General features: G+C 41.0%; 1 protein-coding gene across 1 annotated transcript in view; it reads right to left on the bottom strand.

The window, feature by feature from the left end:
• Positions 1-18,816, bottom strand: part of LOC139724466 (uncharacterized) — a 33,391-nt gene extending 14,575 nt beyond the window's left edge. The window contains exon 1 of the mRNA XM_071635603.1: positions 17,803-18,816. Within this exon, the coding sequence (XP_071491704.1) occupies positions 17,803-18,273 (471 nt within the window). The 5' untranslated portion in view covers positions 18,274-18,816. The remainder of the gene's footprint in view (positions 1-17,802) is intronic.
• Between the last annotated feature and the right edge of the window lie 1,047 nt (positions 18,817-19,863).

The raw sequence follows: 19,863 nt of genomic DNA, 5'->3' as shown, positions 1-19,863 counted from the left end.
AGCAAGACATTTTCTTTGACATACACGTACCAAGAACAACAAGAGATGTTGTTCCCGATGCCACGCTCATTTCAAAAGTAAGAAGTTTAAGGAAACATTGATCTAGAGGAGCATATTCTCTCCAAAACACGCCTACCAGCTCCAGAAATACCTTTACCAGGACTGTTTACGTTATAGGCCTCCATTCAAATACATGATTTCAAAGTAAAAACATAACACTATCTGCGACTTACCCAAAATTACTGCAATAACATCTCTACACGTGGGATTCTTAACTAAACGCTGACAAAAATCCATGTAACTCTGACAGGACTTTTTCTGTGTGATAAAATTTTGTCAATATCCACATTTGACTTGAATCAAATAGATTCACATCAACCACATCAACTGTCAGAATGGTGATAGTTTCATAAGAATCGAACATAAAGAGACAAAAACGAGGAATATCATATTTGCTCTTGGTTCTGTTTTTTCAAGAGACATTCACTACAAAGTCAACAGATAAGTTATGAAAGTTAGATAGGCAATCAACATTTATTCCGCCAAAAAGAGTAAAAATCATGTTTTTCGTTTATAGCATCGGAATCCTTTCTTTTTCAAAGCCACCACTGCAAGTTCATTACAATTGTACACTCATTTGATTGGAGGGATACAGGATTTTCCATTGTTTTCGAGTTCATTTCTGATTGAAAAATGAAATTAAAAATTTCCAGGAAATGATGCTGTCTGTCTATCTATCAAAGAAGGACAAATCATCATGAAGAATTATAGTCACACCATCAATCCATGTTGTAATTAGATAGAATTAGACGAACTATGATATACTCCTTGTGTGTGTGGGGGGGGGGGGGGGGGTTGGTCTTTTGGGCCTGGTGTTGCCAGCATGATGAGAGGTGGCCTTAGATTACCGAAATGTAAACCATAATCAAAACAACTTATAAACTGTGAAATGAAAATAAAAGTCTACGTTTAAACACTTTATCTTTCATAACACCTTCCATTTGATTCCTATAGTGTATGCGATAACGAATCATGATATCGAGGTCTCGTTGCAGCATGGACATAAGTAGGTCCATGGTTACAGCAAGGCCTCGAAGTGTTATCACCCCCCCCCCAAAAAAAATAATAATAATAAATAAATACATAAATAAATAAAAAATAGATAAATAAAACGTACCGAAACTGCGCTTCAGATCTCTTTGGCTTCTGCACGTTACATGCACAGCTAACTTTGCAAGAGTATTTTCCAATCCATGCCGTTAATACGAGAGAATATTCAATTAACGGACAACGAGGAAAGCAAATCCTAGAGAAAGATTTAACAATGTTGAATACAAATTCTGTACTTATAAGTTTATCAATCAGATGCTCCCTATTCGAAACCTTCAGTTGCCATATGAGATACTTCTTGTCTTTGTGTAAAATGACCCGCTATTTTAAGAAGACTACGCTTATATAGGTTTTGTACGTGAGACGATCACAGGAATGTCTTGAATCCTGCCGTGGCGGCGTCCTCTTTCAAGTCAGCCAGTCATGCCAGTTGACTTACCAATCACGGACTGTCTGCAAACCAGTCAAATTGTCATATCTGTAGGTCAACCCTGCCACTGGATTACCTCCACAAGCCTTTTTCTTATGCCATTATTTCTGGAATACAGTAAGTGGATACGACATCCTGTTCTGAATATCTACACACTGGTCACACAGGCTGCACGTCGGATTGGACTTGAAATACGTTCGATTTCATGCGTCTACCCTTGTATACTAAATATGTCTTGGAATAAGGTTTGTGGGACGACATTTTTTCATACTAGAACAATGCATACCAATGTTTGCTTCAATTTCATGATCAATCCAGAAAAAAAAGACTAACAAATTCTCATGTCTGCTGAACATGGCATTGAGAACAACAAAACAAACTAAAGTGAACTCTTTTTATTCAAACTCTATGACTCGCTGCACAATTAACTTAATGGAGTTTGCAGCAAGGGTTGAATGCGAACATCGATATGACAGACGTAATTAAATTAGCTTAAATTAGCTTAAAGCCATGATTGTTTGTTTTCGTTTGTTTGTTTTGAGCCATTTTAGTTTTGAAGACAGCTTTATCTATCAGTACTTGATATACCATTCCTCTATCTATCAACTGAATTTAACCATAAACTCTTATTTGTGCCGCAAGCAAAATTCCCCTCTCGATCTCCGAAAGAGCTAGACAGGGAAATTACGATTAGTACTGACATGGTAATTAGTGAGCAGAAAATGAGTGCAAAAGTTCATGACTCGTAACAAGGGTAAAACACTGTGTTTATTTCACGATGTCTCGGCCGCAACGTTTCTGACGAGAAGTCATGAAGTCAACGACATACGTTGATCACTTATAACCTGCGAATTTCTTTGGCTGATTGTCATCGCGTTAACCGCATTTCTTTACATTTTCAATCATGTATGTAGATAGGGGCAGCCGCGTGACACTTCACAATAACAATAGTTAACTGTCACAACTATGTGAATTGTTCTCCGTTCCTTCACCCTGATGTCTAATCCAGAAAGATAAAGAAAACAAAAAGATAAACCAGCAGACTAGAATATCATAATTCATTGTACAATGTATTGTTAATGTTGTATCAATCTATCTGTATACGTCTCTGCCCCATACCTTTGTGTTTATGTACGCACACATTCATACAAAGCCATGTCATAATTATGTTCTTCAGCAGAGCTTAGCTTTTTTATATTTATTGTGCATAAAGTTTTTTTTTTATAAAGGAACAGTAGTTACAAAATGGTCACAAAGACCCTTTTAGTTTAACAGGGAAACAAAACGGGTTTGTCACAAGTGTAACTCAAATTCCATGCAGGTGGATTACATTCCTCTCCAGTACAGCGTGACACACTTTATAAAGACCAGTAAAAACCATGCCGATACCTCTTCTTCATCCATAAGCTTCCTATTACCTGCCTTCAACCCCCTCTCTATCTTAGTGTACACCCATAGAAATACAGAAATTGAGGAATGAATGCTTGTATCTATGGCTGGGTTTGTTTTGTTTTGTTTTGTTTTGTTTTGCTTTGTTTTCGATTACCCACCCCTTCCGTCTTGCCCTACTGTGAAGACCCACTAAGATGTCCGCTATGTCACAAGTCTTTGTAAATCGTCCCTTATCAAACACACGATGGCAAGTACCATTTGGATTTTGGGTGGGAACCTATTTGTTGGTTCAAAGAAAGTAAAGCTCGATTTTTGTTTACTATTTTTTTTTTCTCACGTCACGTCCTTGCAAAGATGTAAATTGTCGTAAACCCCTGTCTCGGACTCAGATCAAACTTTCCATCTTGAGAGACATTTTCCTGTCTTGCAACGTAATGTGTTAACAGCCGTAGAATAGTGCGCAAATATATCGGTTCTGATATTCGTTATCACTTGGGTAATAACAGTGAAACCAATTTTTGATGAATTGTTAAATTGTCTTACAAAGAATACCAAAAGCCCTACAAATATTCTTTGTTTTTGCTGAATAACTTTTGATTCTTCGTTATTTTGTATTGCGTCTCATCATATTCATTCCAGTGTATTCCCCGGGTGTGTGTGCTTGTGTGGGTGTGGAAGTTTTAGTGTATGTTTATCGCGAATTCTGTTTGGATGTTGCAATGATCAGCAATCTCATTTCCCGTTCATATTTTCACATGTGAATGTGAGAAAGCAGTATACGGGATCAAGGTTTCCACGTGAGAACGCGGCTAACCGCCGACATGCCTTGAATATCGCCAGTGACCCGGATGTCAGCTGAAGGCTGATGCCATCTTAAAGCTCAAATCCAGGTTTCACTCCGTCGAAATGCTGCGTGAATTTATTGATACGAGCGTTGAAAAGATAGTAGAAAAATATCGATATGTACCCAAAAATGTCCTGAATGCGTCATAATGACACACATTTAACATTTATCAGTCAAATTTCGGTCACGAAATAACTCACACATGTTTTCTTAGAAGCAGAGAATGTGTTACCCTGTTAGTTGGCATCAAACCCTCATAGAACTGTCATGACAACTTTTCTTTCGTATAGTGAAGTCACAGTACAATTTCACACAATATTTTCCAGTATTGTTTGTATGATAATGAGCTGAATTGACCTTGTATAGCTATGTATACGTGTTATGCTATGATTATATTTTTGTTGGAAATGATATAAATGAAATGAAATGAATAAACATTCATCTCATAAATTCTGCAAGTTATCTCGATAATTCGCCTATAGATGGGCGACACGCTAGTAAAATTTTTAGTGGGCATCACTTTGTGTTTCTAATTTCACTTGTGGCTATACACAAAAGCCATCACCTTTGCTATTGATGTATACATGTAAATAACAACCAATGAATCATTGCCTTGAATATCATCTTAGTGTATCTTTAACTGATTTTGACAACCACGCCCTTACCAATAGGACATAATTCTCTCATGAAACATGAAATCCATTTCTTCTCACAAGTAATGAAATGTTTGAGGGCTCGACTAAAATGTCCCTCTGAGCCACATGTTTCCTTTAACTCTTGATGGGAGAGGTTCCCTTGGCAAAGCAATCAAGTTCAATCAAATTTGATAAAGTCAAAACAAGGACATCAGCCACATTTGTTGCAAACACCGCAACCCATACTCAATGACACGATGTGACAACAAGCGGGGAATGTCGGAATATGTCTCCTACTTATAATTCTTCTCCATTGCAGTCTGCTCGTATATTATTCACCTCTTTCACTCTCTAACTTTCTTACATAGTTCTTTTGGTTTACTTTCTTTATCTATCGTTCTATCTTTTGCAAATTCGTGAACATGTACAAATGCATACATTTCATATAGGGCTTATATAATGATTAGAGGGGGCGGCACACATAATACACACACAGCAGTTACAGTACACCATACACAGAGATCTATAAGGAACAGAAAGAAACAGCATACATCATCGAACATTATGTGCGATATCATACAATATAGCGTTGATTTCGACAACCACATATCATTTGCAATTTTCATGTCACAATCACGTTCGGGAGATTTTGGTGTTTCCACTGGTACTCATACCGACGGTATTCAAATCGTTACAGTACTTTGACCAAGGCGGCATCACACACCTCCTTGGTCTGACACTAAGCAGCAAACAGATATGACAAAGTTCTCCTGCGTAAAAACTCTCGCAAAGTTGATCCTCTGAAGAAAGCCTTGCGGCTTTCTTGTCTGTATGTTTGTTACAAACCGTTGATTTGGAACTGAATTATAAACTCTTATCTAACATTGTGTCTAATCATGCTAATGGCATTAGAAATGAGTTTTGCCATCTATAGGGCAGTGTCAATTGTCAAATCTTACATAGAATACGGCAGCATCGAATGGGCTGTCTAATAACCTTTACATGAAGTAAATTTTGGATTGAAAGGCTAGTGAATAAACTCCCAATATAGCATGATATCTCAACTACGTGTCTAGTGGTCGTTGATCTCTATTATGATTTTTGATCGTACCACTGAAACCATACCCTGAAACAAGATGTAAGCGTATGCCTGATCTGTATGATATAATTACTCCACTTTAGTTTGATATTGAGTCCCCCCCCCCCCCCCCCGACTAAACAGCACTACTCGACAGAAAAGTTGGTTCACATTCATTGAACTTGGCTGCCCCTGCTGCAACAGGTCAGGTACCAGGCTTACTTTGGCCGTGGATTCAAGCACGAGAATAAACCCACACTATCGACGCCGATGTGTATATTTACCCTCCTGTTTACCCATCAAATAATTTGTGTGAGCACATCAATTTAATTTCCATTTCCTCTTTTCTCTCTTTTCTCCCCCACTCTCTTGCCCAAGTTCCGGAATTTCTCTAGATGGTTACCCCAAATTCAGCAGAGGCGACAAGTTTCGTTTCTCGAGTACTTCGTCAAATTTGTTAAAATTCGACTGGGGGCAAGCCGCGGTGCTGGTTGAGCGTGTCCTAAGTCAGCGGAGATCAAAAAACCGGTGTGTCCCTGGGATCTGGGGTGTGTGAAGAGGGTGCGAAGACATGTAGGCTAAGGACGTTGTAATCCTGCACAATTACAGGACAAAGGGGAGAATTTTCCCTGGACTCTGCCTCTCTCGCCTAATCGTTGAGGGCGTTCTCCCAAACATTTCCTTAACTTCTTGAGTACTTTGAGACCACACCAAAGAAGACGACTTATCGGTGAAGCACTGCAGGAGTCGGACTCTTTGATAGGCACTTTGTCTGCCAAATATATAACAGGGACGAGACAGATTTCATCACAAAAAAAAGAAGATACTTTGTAAATCTTTCATTTCAGCAGAAGTGATACGAAATTATGCATTGGTAAGCGAAATAGCTTAATCCAAGACGAGAGGATGACGTGTTTCTATGTTTTATGTACAGCAAAAGTATTCTAGTCACGGCATGTTCATGTCGACTGTTATTGAAAGGTTTCAACATGACGTCATGTAGGATAACTACTTGCTGTCAAAACTATCTTCAATTACCCAATATTATACATCGCTATATGTTTTAAGTCCGAGGCAGCTGTTTTTTTTATATCCATTACTTTAGTACAATCAATTTCTATTCAGGACGATTTCTGTAGGTCTGCAATTTAAAGCATCGTAAAGACTGGTGTACCTGATCCAGGAATCACTCATTTATTAAACAGATACCATAGTGGGATGAGTTAAAGTTTGACTAACAAGCGGTACGGGGATAAAGAGCCATTGACATAGTTTCGAACATACGTTTCCTAATTCCCCAGTCAGCCGGGGATCTAACTCATTGAACCGTCACACCATATGTTGGCAAGATTCTGGATCCAATCATATCCAAGCTTTCGGTTTGTTGATTTGTAATAGGGTGAGTCTCCAAGCATGGCCATGTAGCTAGCTCCATGCTCCAAGGATGTAAGTACTGTACCAATACAGTATGTAATGTGTCTGGTAAATTTTACCATTGTGTCATCGCGTTGAACTGCATCATTGGTAAGATACTATTCTCAACAGATTTTCATGTTGGTGGGTGACTTGCATCGCATCTCATAGATTGCAGTCATATTGTGCGTTTTCATCATGACGGTAAAACAGAAGAGTCAAGACTTTAATCTACGTGAGTTTGACTAAGTTGAGCAGGTGCCAATAATGGATGCAGCCCTCACTGGGCTGGCCACACGTGCAGAACTCTTCCAGGTAGCACACTATTTCATTTCAAAACGTGTGCTCACTTCCCATGGCAGTAACATCCATTTCATTGTTCGAGAAGGACTGAAAACATGAAAGGTACACTATCTTTTCATTTCATCTGCCTGTTCTCACAGAGGCGAGGGATTTTCAGTGAGAGAACGGGAAGATATGACACAGTCGTGGCAAGGCAATGTGACAGATGCTGAGGATTAGCACCGCGGCACCTTCTTTCATCCTCGCCTCTTTATCGCCAAGGTGTGTTGACTGTACGCTCTTTAATTCGCCACTATTTGTCTTTCTCAAGTGGGCTCGGGACATGTGGGTGCCCGGGGTCGTCAGAGGTGAGGAGGCAAGATTGGGAGTGGGGAGAGCTACGGCAGGGGTGTGAAGGAGATGGGGGTGGGCGTGGAAGAAGGTGTAGAGTGTGGAAGAAGGTGTAGGATGTGGAAGAAGGTGTAGGGTGTAAAAGGAGGTGTAGGATGTGGAAGAGATTACGTTAGGTGTGGATAATAAGGGGCTAGGGGTATGAAAAATACGGGATAAATTGTTGATGAGAATATTAGTGGGAAAGATGGGGTAGGGTGTGTTAGAGAATGTGAATGGGTGTGGCAGAGATGGGGTGGGGCGTGGAAGAAATGAGCTTAGGTGTGGTAGATATGGGGTAAGGTGTGGAAGAGTTATAAAGGGTATGGTAAATATAGGGTAGAGTGTGAAAGATATTGGGTATAGGGTGTGGAACGATTGGGGTAAGACAAGTGTAGAAGTGATGGGAAAGTGGTGGAAGAGATAGGATATGGTTATGGAAGATATGAGGTATCGTAGATTTGGAAGATATGGGGTAGGGTGTGGAAGATATGGGTATAGGGTGTGGAAGATAGGGGTAGGTGTGGAAGATTGAGGGTATGGTGTCGATGAGAAGGGATAGGGTGTGGAAGATAATCATGGGGTAGCGGTTTGGAAGACGTAGGGCATATGGGGTGGGGCAGGGTTGCAGAAGAGGGGTAGGTGGGAAAGAGGGAAAGTATGAGTGTGGATGAAATAAGGCAGTGGTGTTGAAAGTGGGGGGGGGGTGGGTGTGGTTGGGTATCACACAACTGTGGGATTAGATAGTAAGATGCCATGGAAAAGAAACGCATTTCAGTTTCGCATGTTAACATGAAGTTACATTTTGACCTGGTGACAGATTGATATGATTGATATTCATTGTACAGATTTCAGAGCCATCGTGATCAGTAGAACCATACAGATATGTGAATAAATGAATACATAAAAAGCAACACCAAATCCTCTAAACCAGTGCGCGTATACGTTGGGGTGCGTGTCTCATGTAAACACTACGAGTGCACGAGTGTCGTTATTGCTTAGTTCATTAAAACTCAACATCAAACGTCTTTTCGTTCTTATCTCTTTCCAGGTGTTGCTATTCTTTTGATATCACCGTAATCCCGTGTGGTGAACGGATTATCACACCCTCTGTCTCAGGCCGACAACAAAGCTCAACAAATGCGTTGCCATGTAAACAAACATACAGGCTTCGGTGTCGCAGCGTGACAACGGGACAGTATCTATAAAAGTCCCGTTACTACATACATTGTATAAATATTTTCCCGGCCTTTTACCCAAAGTATAGGACCCAGTGTCGTGAACTTCAACAAGGCATTTGTCTTCTGAATATCTCCAGTTCGTTTTATGTTCGTCAGCACATCTATTTATAGGATTCTCATATTGATGCAGAACTATAAATCGCTTTGCTGAGAATAAATGAGCTCCTGCCATACTGCAATGACAAAGTATTGTTTTTACCAAACATAAGTTTGGGCAATGACAGACATAATTGAACAGAATAGGCCTACCTGAAAATACAGGCGAAATTTCACGCCCACAATCTTTCCCGTCGGTACATTCTCTGCGACACCATGCATACAATAATGAAAAAAGTTTTTTGCTGTTCGTTTTTGTAATAAAAGATATGATAATGTTACCTTATACAAGATTTGAATTTCATTCACAACTTTTCAAATAAAGAGCTTGAATGAGGTCAGAAGGTCACTCAAATTAATGCCATGAGATTACGCATGACTATGCACCGCTACATCTGATGGATTTGTGTGACGTGGGTGTTACCTCTCAAAGTTTATGATAAAACCAAGGAGGTATCTCCTTGATAAAAACCAACAGAATCAACTGAACGTTGATACACCACACGTAACACTACGCGTCGTGATTATCATGAACGAAATCTTTAAAGTTCGAAAGCTAGTCACCACACTCCACAAACGATCGATCAGAGATGTTTGCCCTTCACCCTAGAAAGTTGGTGTTATCGCATCTTGGACGCACCCTTAATACAGATTGTGCAATGATCAATTAGTTTTTTGTTTCGTCTTGTTTTTACCGGTTGCACCCACGCATTTTGTTTTAAATACGAACAGTAAACACATTAATTAACACCTACGCACTATTGTCTATCCGATACGGATGACACGAATCACGTGGCATTGATAGTTACTGAGCTCTGAGGGCACTAAACATGCCAAATCCTGACTGGAATGTTGTATCCACATCTCATGACCGAGAATGTAAGGTTTACCGGAAAACAATAATCGCATAACCTTCATTACACAGCAGAAGCAGAAAGTAGACGTGAGCAGTATCGATAGCGATCGATGACGATTGATAACCGAAAAGGCATCGGACTGGTGTAAGATAAGCTTGGTAGATTGCGTCTATACCAGCAGCTCAAATCCCAGATACTGCTCAGCCCTTGCCTGCGTACATGCACCGGGCCTGTACAGATCGAGCTATATATGTATTTTTATTTTTATTTTTATTTACAGAGACAAACTAACGTGTCTGGCGGCAACTTGAAAGTAAGAATTTTCATAATGCCAACCAACACATCCATTCGTCATCACCAGCCGAGGCTCATTCACATTCTTCTTCATATCCTTCAGAAAGTTGGACTTTGTAAAGGCAACTTCTCAGGCTGCAGTTTCACTCTACACGTTATATTCGTAAGTTCACGACATTTTTGGCCAACACGACGTCGTGTACATTGTGTTATACTCCTAAAATAAGCATAGTGTGAAGTCTCTACTACTCCTTAAGTTCTTAATGGATAAAAGTCAAACACACATGATAATCTTATTAGTGTGTCTGTAACCCATTTCTATAACCTGTTGCCCCGTCGACCGCGCTAGGTCGCGGCCTGGAATGGAGAATAGTCTGCTTCTTTGGAGTGAACCGCGACGGCATGTTTCTTACTTGCGGGTGCAATTAAAACCTGGCATTACAGAACTTAGTCAGTTGGCCGGCAGCCCTGGCGTACTGACTCCCCGGAGGACCGGTATTCACACCCCGTGCCCTCTTAGAGCCAGCCCGGTGAAATCCAGTCTAATCGGGTCTATTTAGACTGAATTCCCGAGCCCCACATATACAGTTCGCCTCTCTGGTAGCCACAAAAGCACCGCGTTTGCAATTAGATACATATCAATACCAGAGCGCCAAGTGTGCACAAAACCACATAGACTCGATGCCAACAAATTTCTATTGAGGAGTCGTCTCCCTTTCTCCCCTCAGCTCCGAAACGGGCGAGATGGCTTACTGGTAGTAGAAGGCAAGACAAGCGGTGTTCCCTCTCGGCTAGTAGCGGCAAAGCTCTTTGGAAGTCATTTTACACCATTGGGAGTTAGCGTGACCTGAGCTTGACCTCAAGTGTACCCGATATCCAGACACGCAATTAGGCCAATTATCAGGCGAGGCCCCCGGGGACCAGCTGCTAGACCAGGGACCCAGCTCCAAGACCAAAGTGAGGTAAACCCCCGAATTATGAAAAGGGCTCTCCACGGTAAAAATCCACAGCAACTTGTGCCGAGAAAGAACAGTTCAAATAGCAGCATTCGGCAAACACGGGCACATATCGGCACGATGGTTATTCAGAGTTTTAATAATACCGTATATCAACAAGTGCAAGGCTAGCCGGCTTTTATTATTTTGGCACCGGAATCCCCCAGAGAGTCGGCCGAGTTTATGGGTAATTTTACGGTGCATAAAGCGATTCCTCTCCGCTGGCAGTCAGTTTTTTTTTTTTCTGGCAGTCGCGATGCTCGACAAACTGGGGATCTCCACAACCCCTGGCCGCCTAGTCATACCAAAGAGGTTCTCTCATACCTCCTTGGTCATACCAAGCAACGGGTAATACTTGCCTCTTGCATCCATGGACACACAGTAGACAAAATTTTTCCTGTTTCACTGGTCGGAGTTTGGAAGAAATCTCATTCAATCCTTACAGGGATGTCAGAGAATCGAAAGTTGGTTTAGATGACCAGCCATATGAAGATCCCAACTACCAAATCAAGGTCGAAGACCATCTCGGTCATATATCACTGACAGTCATAAGATCGTGTAAACTAAATCAATAGCCTAAACATTCTTGCAAAATATGAAGAAGCCAAATGAATGTTGCCATGACAACCGAATCCCTGCTCTCCTGAAACACTACTATACCTATATCCCTCTTCACTGTCTGCACGCCCCATGATAACCCCGAAGACGTACACACACCAACAAGCATGAGAATGACATCATTGTAAAAGTTAGAAAACTTAGGAATGAACAACTCAAGCGGCTGAAGACAACGAGAATGATGATAAAAGTGTTTTTTAATAGAATCATCGTTCCCCAAAGTGATAGATAAAATGATGGGGGAGGATGGGCAGGCTAAGCAGGCAGGGTTGAGAAAACGCTGTCGTTACTTTGCGGATTTTGGCCGAAAAATCATTCGGGTCTGTTTTTTTTTATTCTTCAAGTTTCTCGCCATGTTCTAATCTTTTCAAATTTTAAACAGCTTCGTAAAGCAGGGCCTCACCCTGTCATGGTTGCACGCGAGTTTACAAAGGTGAAATCACTGTTACAGGATAACCGGGTAACAACGGGAATCGAGATTTCAAGCTGAGCTTGCTGAGGGATATTCGCCCTCTCTAGTCTAAGTAATTTCGCTGTGGTCTATATCCTCCAAAACCAAAGTTTCGGAAACACAAGTAAAACATCGATATAGGTAATTGGTCATATACAGGACTAACACAACGGTACGTCATGGGTTCAAACAAATTGAAATTTATATGAATGATATGTTTAATTTCCCTTATGGAGAAGTGAGCGCCATGTAATATTCGGTAAAATGTTATCTCAGGGATGGAATTTGCCTACACCTCTCCCCCAATTCTACGTTAAACATACGGGATTCGGGTGGTTCAGTGGAACTTAGCACCCGGATGTAGCCGAGTACCCTCATCTCACTCTGTGGCGGAATTTTTACACTGTCTGTCAGATTGTGACCGAGTGGTGCAAATATCAATTGACATCACTATCTAAGAACACTTCCCCACCATTCAATCCTTTTTGCCTTATTTTTGTTTTTTTCTGCCAGCTTGGAGAAGCGATGACATATCAGGATAAATAAATGCTTGTAGAACTCCAGGACTATTAATTATTGATCATGCAGAACTGCTCCGGTCACCTGTCCCCCAAAGAGGTACTGGTATAGCCGAGCTCCTTGGTCTTACCATGGAGATAGCTCCCTGGTCTAACAACCTCACTTGGGGATCGGATGCTGTGGAGTTTAAAAGGATCGTATAGTTTTGGTTGAGACATATCTTCAGGTTTCTAACATTTTTTAGGGTGAGATAATGAGAAACCTATTATGAAAATAAAAGAGCATGTAATTCCAAGAGGAATTCAACGTTTATTTGATGAAAACTAGTTTCGAAATGGCCGAGTTACCCAAAACAGAGCAATCCTAATAAAAGTTGGGACCCACATTTTATTACCATCGCTTTGTTTTACTTTGTTTTGGATGTCTCAGCCATTCCAAAACCGACTTTCATCAAATAAACTTTGAGTTCCTCTTAGAATGGTGTACTCTGTAGGCCCCTACTATTTCACAAGTGGTTTCTTGGTATCTCGCAAAAAAGTTAAAAGCCCAATCCATATCTTCACCAATACTATACCATTCCTTTAATGGGTCATAATATTTGTGAGAAGGTTTACCTGCATGGCTATCACTATTTCAGTGCATACCATAAATTATGTATCAATTAGACGCCTGGACATGGTAAGATATACGGGATGTAGGCCTACAGATCTGATGGTCACAGTTCGTTATTTTGAAGGTACGTTATTCCGACGATTCCTAGTTCCGAAAACGAAAGAAGGCTGCTCTTCGGAAGGTTCGTTTATCCGAAAATGAAATGAGGTTCGCTATTTCGACTATTCGATTATCCGCAAATAATAATTTAAAAAATGGTTGTAATTCCTCATGTCCGTTAGTATACGCACTTTTTCTTTTTCTGTTTTCTTTCTTTTTTTTTCATTTTCCGATTAACGAAATTAATTCACCTTCGGACTATCGAATCATAAGATTGCTGCAGAGAAACAATATTAATTTGCTTTCTACACACGCCCCAATGTAGGGCATCGTCATATCTCGTATGTTTCGTCCACTCGTGATACCAGTTACCAGGGTAACAACATGACAGGTGGAGGGGGGGGGGTTAAAGATGCGGGAGGGAAGGGGAGGAGGAGGAGGGCAAGGATCAATTTATCTCTGAGGTAGGATGCTGTGCAGCTGAGAGCTGAGACAGAGATAAATAGCACGACTCTCACTGCAAGCATGGCAAGTGTCGAAACTGTAAATGGTTTGAAGAGCGTTGCACGAGCGAGGGGCAAGAATGTTGATATCATTAAATCGTGCACACCCGCCATTACTGTCACTTCTGACAAGCCGCCGCTGGGGAACTGACTATATATTCGTATAAAATGCACTATTCCTCCACTCTTTTCGCGGCTTGGAGTCATGGAACCATGGGATGGTGGCAAGCTAGAGGGATTTTCGTCACGGACCATGTGGAAACGAAAACATGGGGACAAGAAACTCGGCGGAAGAGTTGGCATGCATTGAGACCAAGGAGGTAGTACCTCCTTGTTGAGACTAAACAGAGGCGAGGAAAGACGATCTTTCGCGGTGACGAAAGTCTCAGCATTTCGCAAATATACTACAGGCATCGGTACGAGAGCGGACGTATTTAAAAGGAAATGTTTGACTTTACCCTGGCCCAATAATCCAGTGCAAACCAAAGAGTCTTAAAAGTTAAACACAAATTCAAAAGAACAGGGTTAAAATACTTCACAAAATACTTCCTTCCAATTCACTCCCAACAATTTTCCTGGACACCTCAATCTATAAACGAACGATTGAATATGAGACAATTTTCACAATGATTAATATAATGTCCATCGCAGGCACTATTATTCGGAGACATCACCTTCTTTTTCTTACCCCAAGAAGCTTTACGTTATAACTTTGAAACTAAACATCCTAGCTTAGTTTTTGGTACAAAGTTTTATTTCACAGAAATGAGGAACTGGCGGAATACAAAATTTGGTGAGATGAAAAACTGAAATAACTGAAACATTAATGGAGTTTGAGTTTTAAAATATGGAAACAAAATTCTATGATTTGACAGAAGACAGACGCTGATGACCTACATTGTGTAGGACCCTACATGAAATACAAAATGTGGTTCTGTAGGATTTGTGATATATATATATATATATATATATATATATATAATTCGTATGTTTGAAAAAAAATGTAACCTTATAAACAAAGTATGCAAAACTTGTCCTATCCTGGTTTCTTTTTTAGTATCTTACTTGTCATACTACCATGATCATGATACCTTCTGACATGTAAACAAAACTAAAACACAGACTCTGAGATTTTTTTTTTTAATCTGGTGGTAACACGAACTGAAAACTTATGACTTAAAAATGGCATCTTACCAATGAAATGTTCTCCCAACATTAGAATTTTAACATGATAGAAACATTCGTTCATGATTAAAACCACAAAATCATGACGGTATCGTGAAACGAGACCAGTGTATGAAATGTATCAAGACAGACTTTGGGTTGTTTTTTTTTTTTTTTTTATAAAAGGCACAAAACTAGGAGCAAACATTTTATATTTTGATCCAAATGGTCTCATCTCGATCTTTTGTGTGTATTGCAAGAGTTAGGATGGATAGGAATTAAGAATTTAAACTAAAAACGCCCGAGTATCGCATAATTTTACGTCCTTACGTAACGGGTTTGTCCCACAACCCCTTGAAATATTGCTGTGCAATAGTGCATGAATACATAAGACCGGCTCAATCGTGTATACACAATGCTATAGCATTGCATTTTGATATTACCGGCACAACATTCAGTGTCGAGTGTGTGAAAAGCGTACGAAACTGTTCTCTTTATCTCACCATCAGGATACGAGTTATCTGGCAGGGATGCCATCTTTATCGCGAAAACGATACCTCGCATGGTTGTCATGGTAACGGTCGTGGATGTCAAATCGCCATTGTGGCGTGAGGAGCGTAGTGATAACCGAGAGAGCAATGACCTTGTCGTTCAGTCTTCTCCCAGCTTCCATTTATGAGCGTACATTTTGGCTTGACGTGTGTCACGTGGCTTGCTCGAGATGACTGCCTTAAGTTATACAGAGGCAAAGGGTTTTCTCTTCAATAGTGCAAGTCCGTTTCTCGTTTAATATACAATGTTGTTGGCTTTTGTTGTGCCTGCTACATACTTTGCTTTGGTTTGTTATGCCATTTTGTCGGAATACATTTTGTAAGCGCGGTTTTTTTTTTTGGTTTTTTTTTTTTGTCGAGATGAATTTTCTCCCTTTTAAGTGATCATCTACTTGACTTTAACACGAAGTGTCAATCCATCAGGAGACAGAATTGTGCAATGAGTAGACAGAGATTCATATCGCTCGAACATCGAAGTGTTCACTATCAATTTGCTCATTAAAACACACACGCTGTTTTAACATTATAACGTAAAATATTACGTTGCGAGAGCCTACGGGTGGTGCGAGGATCATTGATTTGTGATAAGACTGCAATTTACCATCTTTACCACCGCAAGTTATGGGGGAAAACATAATGCAGCTGGCTGTACTCACATAACAACGTACCTCGCGAGAACATGGTGACAGGCAATGCTGATTCTATTGCAGCTACTGAATGAATGCCACGCGACAAGGTATGCGCACCATGGGGCGAGTTGGGAGCTGAACATAATATTATGGAGGACGAACATAACGTCACATCAGACGCCACGCTTAAGTAAATACGAGACAGACGCCTCTATAATGTGTACGGGGGCATGCACGTTGTTAACTGATTATGACTTGCACTCCTTTGTGATGTCATTTATTTGATTGGAATGATTAATGCATGACTTTAAAACATGAACTGACGCAAATTCACACAACACACACACACACACACACACACACACATATATATATATATATATCATATAGTTTCTATAGCTCTGACATGTCTTTATAGCTTGTCTATGCAGTATATGCGCTGTCATTATTTTATGTGGCTATAACCCCTCCCCTCCCCCCCCCCCCCCCCAAAAAAAAGGTCAAGTCGTTCACAGGCTTTCAGAATGTCAGTCACTCAGTTAAAAGGGAACCTTTAACGTCCATCAGAGGAATAAAACGTTCTATGAAACATAAACAGCGATGAACAATATTATTTCTCTGTTTGGTTGGTTTTATTCCCGTTGGCGTTGTACTGCACAGGATCTCCTGTTTGGGCTACTTAGTTACGCATACTGTACATGCTGTATAAAATAGAATATGAGGATATCAGATTTCATTTCACCCCAGCCCGATTCCATAATACATCTTAAATTTGAAGTTCATACCATGCCTGATCAAGGTTTGACTAGATCACACTGGCAAAAGAAACAAGATAATCATGATAGCCATTGTGCAATTTTGTGTTAGATAAAGTATCAATTTATGAGATAAAGTATCAATTCTGTTCAGTTCACTTCCGACGAAGCATGGGTAAATCAAACCCGCACCAAGCGCCAAAACGTCGTAGCTGGCGTCTAGTTCACCTGTTCGCTCCCAATGTCAAGATGGCTAATGTCTGATACTGACGTGACGAAATTGATGTATCGTGACTCTAAATTGCAAAACATAGCTGGGAGGTCCGACTAGACTTGGCTTCAGAACGGCTTAAAAATGTCAACTCGTGATGTAGCTACACATTCCACAGAATTTAAATCACGCCCGGAGCACATCACTTCGAGGGTAGGTCATTTGATCAAAAAACAACTAGCAAAAGCCCGAGGGATTGAAAAATTGGAGGGAACTTCAAAGAATGTGTTCAGTCGATTCTGTTCGAGGAGTTTTTGTGCGAGCTGAAACCCGACACACTCTGTTCAAACTCCGAATGTGATCTTTGAACAATATTATTGGCAGTGTGGGAGGACCCGCAAATCAGAAATATTTACGAAGTAATCTTTTATTACTTTTCTTCTTTCATAAGGGGTCTGTATTCGGTACATAAATCAATTTAATGGTCAAATTGCACCTTATCACCTCCGTGAGTTTTTGGTTGAATTGTCATGTGAATGCAAAATGTATTCTCGAACTCTGTCTGACTCACGAACACATGTGATATGATGGACTGGCAATCAGAAAAGAGGGGAATTTCTGCGACTCACCTAGGTATTTTCCGTTTCTCTCCTGGCACTTTTCTTGACCTAAATTTAAATCCAGAAAGAAAATAATCACAAGATGGCCAAAACTCGCTTGTGGGTACGGGTCTATAGCTATCACTGCATCATGCGTGCCCCTGCCACTTAACCCGCTATCGGGCAGAACGGAGTGATATCCACCGGGACGAGGCGGGGCCACATAAAAGTTCATTTCCGATTGTGGTCGCTGTACGAGCTCCAGGCACTCACGTTCTCGTATGAATGGGACTACGCTGCAGTCCAGAGTTCGTGGGTACTCCACCGCCGCGAGTGCCCACCGGTGCAGCTGCATTTCTGCTGCCGTGTGATGTGCGCGGTTCGATAAAAGATCTGTGCGATATGTGTTGCTTACTAGTGTCGATGACAACTGGAACAGACAACACAAAACATGGAATAATGATATGTGTGTCCTGAAGAACAATTGATAATCCACCAATCCCATGTTGGATGGCTCAGTTATTCCTAGGTGAATTTCGAAGGAGCAAGGGTAACGTGTTTCGTGTGTCTGTCTGTTCACACATAAACACTGGAATTCACCACTCACGAAGATTATTCAAATGATCTCGAGAATCTATAGAAAAAACACACTACTAGAATTTGTCTTCGACATCTGTTCCGTTATAGATCATCGTGTTTCTGTAAATATTGCATATCTCAGATATAGATGATTGCAAAACTGATGCTTCTTTTCGCTGTTCGTCCCAGAAATGGCGGTCGTCTTTTCTTACGGTGTGCCAGCTCGACTACGCGAGCAAACTTTGATCACATCGGATAATACACATCTCGGCTCGATCACCTTTCACGAAAAAATAAACAGTTAACTTGAGAAGAAACGTGCCGCGCGAACATCCAAACCCGATCGTCTGCTCCTGATCTCGGTCTAGCCTCCGATGGGAGCTTGCCGGTGTTTAAATTCCATCTTTTAGTTACGCGGGGTGTCACCGAAACGGCCTTACTATGTCAAGAGTAGTAGCACAAATCGGGAGAAGAACGAAGCTGGGGTGCACCAGCAAGGAAAAAAAAAATCACAGCGCTCAAAATAATAACTGCCGCGATGAATAAATGCGACTGTCGATTACTTCGATAGGAGGGGAAAAAAGAATCGTAGCTCGTTTGTCGGTGAGATCAAACGACTGGTTTAATGTCCGTGAAAACAAACATAAAGCTCAACGTTCTATCTCAGCTACGCCTCGCCGCAGTTTCAAAGCTGACCGAACAGTAAACGCCCGCAGTCATTAACCAGGCCAGCCCTCCAGCCAATCACAGACGACGTTTCATTGCTACATAATGGCAAAGGAAATGTAGAGAGACTCCTATCGTGCGCTAGCCAATCGGACCTCTCGTCACATACGCGTATGCACGTGCTTTATTTTTGTCTCTCGATGTTTATAGTTGTTGTTTTTGTTCAGTATCCTGGCCTATGTACAATGCAATGACATACCAGGATGGCATCAACCCATGACACGATGTCACGCCTTCTCTCCTCTCATCTTCATTTTCACTCCTGTTTCTGCTCATCACTCATCGTAAGATTCCAGCTATCAAACGCGACTAATCTTAGAGTAGGTCCATGTTCATCATGTCATAACATTTGACCAGATAAAAACGACTGCGAACGTGATCCAGACAGACAAGCTATTACCGAGGTTTGGTTGATGGGTTATCCCGACATACGACCTGTAATGCGTCACAGTAAACTCCTGGAGTTCCGTTCTGTGTCGGATCGTGATCGTGGAGGCCATGATTGTCATAAAACCAATCATATGAGCGGGTTTGACGAAGATCTTTTGTACCCCTTCATATTCTTTCTCTTTGTTTTAGCTTATCAAACATCACGCACAATAAAACATGAAGACACACTACGGACCGATAAACGAGAAAAATCCCTACTTCTCTCGCAAGCGGGGACAGCGGAGTGCTAAGGGGCGTCCAACGAATGGGAAGAGGGGGTGGAATTATAGGCAAAGAAAGATGAGTTGGTGGATATGAAGAAAGTAGACAGCAAATAGATGGATAAGTTGCAGCAGAAGAA

The sequence above is a fragment of the Diadema antillarum genome, unplaced genomic scaffold (assembly GCF_040938485.1).
Source record: "Diadema antillarum isolate AM-2024a unplaced genomic scaffold, OU_Dant_1.0 scf00000215, whole genome shotgun sequence".
In the NCBI taxonomy this organism is placed as follows: Eukaryota; Metazoa; Echinodermata; class Echinoidea; order Diadematoida; family Diadematidae; genus Diadema; species Diadema antillarum.
Note: the sequence above shows the minus strand (reverse complement) of the source record. Positions and strands in the feature narration are given on the sequence as shown.